The sequence below is a fragment of the Corvus hawaiiensis genome, chromosome 13 (assembly GCF_020740725.1).
Source record: "Corvus hawaiiensis isolate bCorHaw1 chromosome 13, bCorHaw1.pri.cur, whole genome shotgun sequence".
NCBI lineage: Eukaryota > Metazoa > Chordata > Aves > Passeriformes > Corvidae > Corvus > Corvus hawaiiensis.
In genome coordinates this window covers 6,293,766-6,303,192 of record NC_063225.1, presented here as the reverse complement: position 1 = coordinate 6,303,192, position 9,427 = coordinate 6,293,766, and the positions used below count along the sequence as shown (strand labels likewise).

General features: G+C 45.8%; 1 protein-coding gene across 1 annotated transcript in view; it reads left to right on the top strand.

The window, feature by feature from the left end:
- The first annotated feature begins 660 nt into the window (after window positions 1-660).
- Window positions 661-9,427, top strand: part of AGBL1 (AGBL carboxypeptidase 1) — a 272,244-nt gene continuing 263,477 nt past the window's right edge. The window contains exon 1 of the mRNA XM_048318195.1: window positions 661-902. Coding sequence (XP_048174152.1) covers window positions 852-902 — 51 coding nt within the window. The 5' untranslated portion in view covers window positions 661-851. The remainder of the gene's footprint in view (window positions 903-9,427) is intronic.

The following is a 9,427-nucleotide window of genomic DNA, read 5'->3' as shown; positions in this document are numbered from 1 at the left end:
TGAACCAGGCTCTGAGCTGCTGTGCTTATAGACAGATATAGGTACGTGTGAGTCACTGTAGTGGCCCTTGGAGCAAACTCTCCCCTAAACCACACCTTGAAGAGGTGGCTTTCCACCCTGTGCAGCTACGAGATGCCCCTCTGCGGTCACTCCCTGCCCCTCTGCGGTCACTCCCTGCCCTGCAGGGCACTGCCTGTGGCCACAGCAGCTGCCACTTGGGACAATCATTGGGGTTGGAAGCCAAAAACCCTCCCTTGCCTTGCTCCACCTGTCCCTCATGCCGGGTGTATCTTCCGTTCGTTGTCAGCGCTCGTTAAGACCGAGGGCATCTCTCTCGCTTGCTTTGCCTTCTCCGTGTCTCCGGTTTCACTGGAACGGAGTCAAATGGAGACGAGTCCACGCAGGGTCTGGAACGGATCAGCAGGTCAGCTGGGAATGCCTGTCAGGCAGCCAGCGCGCTCCCTCCCTTCTCCCTGGCTTTCTTTGAGGTTTGTAGCTCTTCTGCTTTCTTGTTGCTATTGCCACCCTCCCCACACTCCCCTTACCACACATCAAGCACCCAGACCTTTCCTGGGCACTTTACTTAATCCCCAGGATTCTTTATATAGGAATTAATCTTCTCGTCACAGTGGGAGAGCTGGGAGGGAGGGGGTACATTTATCTCTCCTGCTGAGGTCTAGAGTTGCATTGCTGTGATTATTGGTGGTAGCAGTGTGCGTGTGTCTGGGGATCTGTGTTTAGTTCTTCGTTTCTTAAACGACGCAGGGGCAGCAGCAAGGCAAGTTGGCAGCTTGGCTTTCGAGCTGCTTTGTGTCTGCTGCTACAAGGAGGGAGTGTGAGTGGGGAGCAGCATGGCAGAACAAGAAGCCAGTGGCTTGCAAGTCCTTCTCTCCACCCTCCAGGTAAGAACGGCTTGAACTAACAAGAGAGGCTCTTGGGCTTGTTTTCCTCTTTAATTCCCCATCAGTGACCTGTTGGGCTGAGGCTGTTGGTACGAGGTCCTGGCTGGCTTGGCTCTAAAAGCATCAGCGTGTGGGAGCCCTGACCTGCACATCCCACCCTGAAAAGCCTTTATGAAGTGAAGTTTCACTGCTCAGCGATGTGTGCTGGCAATTACTGCTATGCGTCCATCTCTGGGCCCCATCTGAGGGCAGAGGCTCCGCTCCCAAGGTCTCGTTGTGTTCAGCAGGGGAGCAGGGAGGTGTGAGGCATCGGCCACTGTGAAATGAATGGGAGCTGACAGCGCTGTCAGTCTGAGCTCGGCACGTCCGAGGGCTGAGGGGGACGCGTAAACAGATCTGCTTGCGAGGAGCAAGTTCCTCCCTGTCAAATTGTCTGCACCAGGACCCTCAAGCACTCAAGGGAAGTGAGAAAAACTCTTGAAGCTGAGATCAGTGAGGTGCTGGTGTTGGGTGTGCTCAGTGAATGGTCCTGAGGACCAGAGGGAAGTGTCCAAGTCCAGGATCATACCTGATGGACAAGCTTGGCCATGGGATGAAGGAATGTCTGGTTCTCTTTTCCCACCACAAGGATATGTTCCTCCTGGCAGGAGAAGATGCCCAGGTTGTGGCATGAGCTACTCTATGAAATAGGGAGCATGTTTTGGGAGGGAACCTGTGCTTTTATAAGCCTTGTTTTGTCATGAGGGATGGGTCGGAACTGCTTTGCCAGGACAAGCTGCTTGCATATAAAGCAGCTTTTAGACAGTCATGGTGAAAAGCCACTTGTGCACACTCCTCAAGGTGCCCTGAGCCCTTGTGTGCAGCTGTGCTGATGTGGGCCAGAGCCCTGTGGGGACAGCAGTTTCATGTCTGAGACAGCAGCATCCTCTGACTGCTACAGGTGCCATCAAAGCCTCACACATTGCAGACGCAGAAAATGAGGGAGAGGGTGTGCAAAACAGACCGACCCACCTGGGTCAGCCCGAGGATTCCTGTCTCCCAGCCCTGTGTCTCAGGAGGTCTCTATGACCAGCTACAAGCGTGTAGAGGAGGTTATAAAACCCGCTGATAGCAATTGGCTTTGAAACTATAGTTGTGGGGGATGATCAACCTTGATGTATTTATCCAAGCTTATGTAACTGTCAGCAACTTTTATTTCTCATATCAAACACTGGTTTGCCCTCTGTAACCCCTTATGCCAGTGAGTTCTGCGGGTAAACTGGCACGCTGAAGAAAATTATCCTGCCATCCTTTTATATTTTGGCAGTGTAACTTGTTTGCCCTATGTTGTTACAGCTTATTTAATTCATATTTTGTACTAGATCATATTTGTGCTGGTTATAGTCCTCTCCCTCTTTCTTTAGATAGTTGAGAGCTGAGTGCATATCTGTTTTTTCTTATGCTCTCTAACATAACAGTCCTGGTGTTCTCTGCATAATCTGGGAACAGAATTGGACAAGACCCAGATCTAAATTGGAAGCTATAGTTTAAAATCACATATGCAATTCATTGACAAAGCTACATGGAGGTCTAAACTAGAAATAGAAGCACTGCAGGCATGGTATTGGTAAAACCACAAGTTAGCACAGCATTCATCCCCAGCGTTACAAAATCCCACCTTGGTACGAGACCTTTATTTCCAAAAATTCTGTATTCACTTGGAGAAAATAAAAAGTATTTCTTGTTATATCTTCACTTTAATGCAGAGGCTTGGGTGCTGAAGGGTAGAAGGTAAGGGGTTGATGACAATTACATGTTCTGATTCACCTCCTTCCCCTACCTGCAGCCAAAAAATTACCAGCATAACTTTGTAATACCATTACCTATCTTTGCTAAAAAATCAGGTGATAAAAAATACCTTTTCCTGACACAGCTGGAAAGTATTGGCCTGGGAAATAATAACTTTGGTTGATGTTTGCCTTTGCTGATAACATCTCTCCACACTTCGTTATTTTCTGCAACAGCTGTCCAGAACATGGTTGCTTTGTTTTTGTGACCTGCTGGATTGTCAGTGCTGGTTCATATTCTTTTATTGGGCATGAAGAACATATCTGCTGCTTACAGCAGGCTATTCTGCAGGGTATTACTGGGTATTTTCCATTTCTGTTAGCACATAATATTGCTTTGAATGCAGGAAGCTTTCAGGTGAAGAATGACGGACCATTCAGCCAGTCTTTATAAACTCAGAATAAAAACATCCTTTCTCCATCAGTCACTCACACAGGGCTTGATTTCTAACTCCCTTCCAAGCACTGGCACAGATTTTTATTCCCAGTTGGAGGAATGTCCAGACCTGAGATAGGGCCTGTCACCTTCTGCTGGGGGAGGGATCTCCCTCATTTCTTCCTGGCATTGACACTTTCACCCCTAGACTCAGCCTGGCTTTGGTAAGGGCAGTATCAAGCAGAACAAATCCAGAACACTGTGCATTTTGTAACTGAACAACTGCTCTAGTCATGGAAAGAAACACATTTTTTGAGTTCTTCAAAACTGTTCCCAGTGCTATGAAGGAACATGATCCTCCAAAGACAGCTCAAACCCCTGGAAGTGCCACGTGCTACGGATGTTCTGCAAAGTGACAAGGTGAATAGCAAAAACTCCTTTCAAAGCACAGCTGCATTTTGTCACCAAAATGTCACTGCAGGGAAGATGTGACATTTCAGATCTCTAGGTAAAAAGTGCTTCACTGCTTACAATGTTCAGTTTTAAAAATGTGAATTTCAGATTTAAGAAAACCTCTCCCCATCTCACAGGTTTTGTGTCAGTATGGCAGAGCCAAGCTCTGAGGATTTTACTGTCATTTCGCATTTTCTTTCTAACCCTGCTGCCTTCTTTGCTCTCTCTTCTTGACTCTCCCCTTAAGTGTGATCCTACAATTAGCACCTCTCATCCCTCTGGCTTGGATAGTGTTACCCGTTTCTGTTCCCATCTCTCACTGCATGACATCGAGCTCCTCAGCCCCAATCCAGCCCTGCTCTGTCTTTCATACATGGACAATGCAGTCCCTCAATAAAGGCTGGGCTGGTTGCCACTCTCACCCCAGTCCCTGGTCAAAGCATGGCAGAAATAAACACCCACCCCATGTATGGTTTTTGACCAGGCAAAAATGTCTGACATCCCATTTCATGGTCAGCCTCCTCAATGCAAAATCCCAAGAGATGTGGGATTAGATCTCTTGGTTATTTTAATACCAGGAGGAGATATCTGGGTGTTAGTTAAAAACAGCTGGTACTTGCTAAGAAGAGCAATAGAAAACTGGAGCCAGCATCTTGCCTTGTGACCCAGACTGTTGAATCCCTTGAGACTGTAGATTATTCTAGTTCCATCTCCCGGTTGTCCTGGCCTTCGTCTCACCCCACCCTCTGATCATTTAGACAAAAAAGAAGCATTTTGATTCTTCCCTTTCCTTCTCCCTGCTCTCCTCCTCACTGCCCATGCCTTGGTTACCCCTGAGAACATCTCCTTATTCCATGGCAGGGTACATTGTGTTGCCTGAGGAGTCCCAGATTTCCTGTTGGCTCTCAGCGTGGTTTTCACATGTTTCCCAAAGCCACAGTCCCCGTTCACATATTCTGCAAAGCTGGCAGCCCCCGGGGCCGTTGGCAGATCTTTGGCTCAAGCTGTGTCTTACTGTGTTGGACTTCACAGGTTCCCAAATGCTGTGGTTTGACAGGGAAAAGATGCAAATCTTATGTATCAGTGGCAGATGTTGTTTTTGCAAAGGGATTTATCTGTGAGTAGCCACAGTGTCCAGCAGAACAGACACAGGACCTGCTGTTTGCTGACTTGAAGCTCTCAGCTCTTTGTGCTGCCCCTTCCGAGCTGCTGTGCTGGCTGGCTGACAAGGCAGAGCTATTGTTATCCTAAGGACAAGTGCGAAGGTATCTGTACTGCTCCAACGATGATGAATAGAAATGCATTTTGCAAAATGCTTTTGTCTCCTCCTGCATCCTTGCACTTACTCTGTCAGCAGAGCTGCTGAGATTCCTGGCTTTGAGAGAAACAGATGCAAAAAATCCCAGGAACTGCTCAGGTAACAGAATGGCCACTCATTTGGGTTGAGGATGGAGGAGCTCAAAGTTTGGATCTGTGTTTTTGGGAGGCAGCCTGGCAGGCAGGGTTTGGTGGAATAGCCTTAGAGGGAACAAAAATCAACTCAAAACCAGATGGCCATTTTTATGTGATTCATTAACTGAGTTTTACTGAGATCGTTGTACCTAAAGTGAGCAGCAGTGGACTTACTGCTGCAATTCCTTACAAAAACTATTCTAGCTTTGGAGCAGCAGAAGAAGTGCAGTTAGGACAGGGACACATTTGGCTTGTAGGGTTCAAGGAGAAATAGTGGGTGCAGCTTTTTCATGTCTCTACTGCCAATGCCCCCTAGGCTGCAAGAACATGTTTTTGGCTATAACCATGGAAGAAAAGGCATAATCCTGTATAAACAATCCTATTGAGGTAGTGCAGGCCCCCACCCCAGCGTTCAGGGCCACTGCTTTTCCTTCCCACCTCCACTGTCATCTCCTCCCTGTCCAGGGAGAACCTGAAGGTAAGCCAGAGCTCTTCCCTACAGCCCTTGGCTCACCACCTCAGGGCACTGCTAAGCAAGAAAGGAGAAAGGAGGCTAGCATCCATACATTAATCCCAAGTTCCTGCCAGGCCACAGAAGAAATATTGAGGTTTGTCACTCCTGTGAATCAGTGCAGAGCACCAGAAGTCCTCAGAGGAAGCTGCAACAGGTCTTGGACTCTGCTGAAACCCTTCCACTGACTGAGCTGGGACCAGAATTGCTCTCTGTCCCTGGGCTGGCCAAATCATTGGCACATTTTCAGCTACTCTGAAAATGCCTCCAGATGGGCTATCCAGAATTTTCTGTGGCTGAATTAATAAGAATTCAGGACCTTGGGGTGCAAAATGTACCCAGAGACCGATTGGAGCAGCAGCAGTGATGGCTGAGCTGAGCACAAGAGTGCGTCACAGTCTGAGCCTCAGCAGAACTTTCCGTGTCAGACAAGGGAAGTGGAGCTCTGTTCGTCTTCTGCTGTCTCTCATCCTTGTCTAGGATGGCTTGTGCTTTGAGGACAAATGAGACTGTGTCATGAATGGTTGAGGAGAGCCCTTTCTCCCTTCCTGCAGCAATGCAAATGTGACAGGATAGCCATGTTGCTGGATCAGTCAAGTGCCAGTCTGGAAAAATGGATTATAAACCTCTGCTTCTGAGCTAATCATGTGTAACATGGCGAATAATCCTACCATGCCTCACATCAGTGTTTGAGAAATCAGGCAATGAACATCGGGGAAAAAAAACAAAACCTTGAAGTTCTGGTGACAGCACAGTTAAAAAAAAAAGAGAGAAACAAATTAATAATCCGTTTTCAGTGCAGGGCTTGGATCCTGCACAATAAATAATGCACAGAACCACATGCTAAATGATGAGGACAAAATGCTGCATGGGGTGATTTTCCAGGCAGCAGGCACTGCTCATCCTGAAGCAGAGGTTTTGTGAAATAAAACAAGTTGTCATGTGGAAATTAAAAAGTGCAGTTACTCCAGGGGACCAAATGAAATATCAGGAATGCTTTAAAACTGGTGCTTTTTAGCTGTTGAGGGGCTGACTTTATGCTTATGGCCAATCTGTTTAGCTTAGACTATTTGGATGTAATATAATGGCACATTATGCCATGTCATGCAACTCAATATTGTGTATTTTGGTACAACTACTGCACTGTAGACACAAAAAAATTAATAGAATAAACCACATAATGGAGATAGGTATATGTATTTGTTTAAACTGCTTACCTTTCACATACAGTATGAAAATAGATTTAAAAACATATGTTTCTCTATTTGTAAGTTGAGAACAATTACTGGTGGTTATCTAGCCTCCCTAGGTGTTTTCTATGCCTACAGATGTATTTATACATTACATCAATATTTCTATGTCAATGGAAAACTTCCACCCTCTCTTTTTCTCAGGTTTCAATAATTTCCCTCTTTGAAATACATGAAGAGATGTTTTCCTACAGAGAGGTGTTTGCCTGAATAGGTCTTACTTGTGTGTCTTTGTGTAGCATAATGTTATTTTCTGTATATTATGCTGCATTTGTTGTGATGGCTTAGACACATTTTTCTGTCTGATGCCTTGGTCCAGTCCTCTTGGTTTTATCTATAATAGGAAAAAATATCTGTCGTAGAAAATGTGTTCATGGGCATTTTGAATTAAAGTTTATTATATTGCGCTCAGCAAAGTGCACACAAAAAGTTGCTTGTATTGAAAAACATATGGGCTGATAATGGTTGACTCCAGCAGTGTCTACTGGCACCAGCAGAGATTTTACTGATGTGTGTTAACAGAAAGAAAATAATTTCATACACATAGCAGGAGTTTAAGAGATGGGGAGGGATATTTTGTTGCTTGGTCTGGGATAACAGGGTTGGAAATTGCTCCTGGAGTTGTTGTTATCATAGACACGCTGCCTTTGTGTGATCACACCTGTTTGTGCCAGGATAGATAACACAACTCATACCATCATTACTCTTGCAATGGAATCGGGGGGTAATTTAAGCCTCTGGAAGTGCAGGTAAAAGCTGCTCCTTCCTCAGGGCTCCAAGAGCAGTCAGTGGAAATGCAGAATAAGGCAGTGTTTGCTGGTAGCTGCTCATGGAACTGGGTGTGATCCTGGGCAGAGGTGTCCCTTTCCTCGGTCTGTTAGGGTTGGTGTGTGCACACCTGGGACCCTCAGGCTCTGAGAATCCCAAATCCACGCACACCCCACGTGCCCATATGTGTCACTGGGCTCTGCCAGACTCTGGTCTCGTGACTATGCTGTTCTCACCAGACCAGGATAGCAAATAATTCTCTCTTGCCTTCCCCTGTTCTTTTAATAAGCACTTGTCTCACAGACAGTCTATTTGCACCTGTTTGCCCACAGGGCCCAACGGGCCTGAGGACGGAGGCGCTGGTGCATCAGCGGAGCCACTCTGCGCGCCGGGATCGCAGCTCATCTCCGCAGGGAAGGATGGGGAGCTGTGATTCCCGGGCAAAGCAGGCTGGTTTCAGTCCCCAGGGCACTGTGAGGCCAGAATGGTCCTGGGAATTGGTGAGGCATTCTGTGAGCGGGAGTAACAACCTTCTCCAAGGAGACCAGGAGCAGTATCCCACCAGGCAGCCTCCCTTCTCCCCATAGAAAAACCAAGTTTGTTGCAGGAGGTGAGGAGTGAGTGTTAGGGGTAAGCAGTGTGGTAGGTTCTTGAACTGTATTGTCCAGCTGACACTGGTGCCTGCAATTCTGGAAGCTTTGTGTGCCACAGAGAGCATTACTGTGCTGCTGCTTCAGAAGAGACAGTTTATTTCAGAAAACACAGTTTAATTTGAGATGACACTGAAGCAAGAACATGAATCCAAATCAATAAAATATGTGTAGACATTTTCTGTTATTAAAAATCTGGGTTTATGCCCCTGGTTGTTTCATTTTATGGGAAGTCAACGTAAGTATAATCTAGGTGCGTTCTTTGGGTGGAGATCCAAATCTCCAAGAACTGGATAACCCTTTTCCTTTTCATACCAGCAAAACAATTTATCTTAGTAGAGTTTTGGGAAGGAAAGTATAATGTGATGAAGATCATCTCTTAAAATAAGGGAAACTTGGTCATTCTCCTCCAGAGGGGGATGGAGACAGAGCACATTCATATCTGTGACTTAGTATTTCCTTTTGATCTGTGCGCTGTTACGACTTTTGATTTACTGAGTGGGGACCTACCACACCATATAGAAATCAAGGTGTCAGAAACCAAGAATTTGTCATTGATTTCATAAGATATCTTCTAGAGAGGACAAAACATAGTGGAGATTCTTCTGCCCACAGGCACTACTAAGTTACAAAAAAGAGAATTAGTGTTTTAGACCATCTATTGATTAATAGAATAACATTTTCTTGATAAGAAATTCCATGGGCAAAGCTAAACCTCCTTCCCTTCGGGGGGTTAGAGAAAAATGACAGGTTTTTTCTTCTCATGGTCTGTTCTCCTGGAAGAACACAGCCTTATTTTCAAAAGGTTGTGTAGTTTGAGGTGGAATTAATGAGAACAGTAAAGCTTTCATGATGATTCTTATTAGAAAATTGAGTAATTCTGACACAAGTCCTGCGGGAGAAATAACTGCTCTACCAAAGAAATCTTGGCTTTTTTCCCCCTGCCTTTCAACAAGTGATACTTTGAAACCAGAACATATGGGGTTTTTTCCTGACATGGAAACACCACAGTATTGTGTTTTACTGCAATCAACTTCTGAGAAGCCTTTTATGCACATTAATTTTTGGTGTAATTTACAGGCAAAGGCTTTCCCACTGGGCCCAGTGGGAATTTGATCCCCGTAGTAAACTGAGACAGACTCTTCTCCCCATGGCCCATCAGCTCAGTGCACTCTCTGGTGCCTATTCCTTTTCTTTCAAAGAAGGGAATGGTGCTGTATTGAAGCAAGAGCCCTAGGG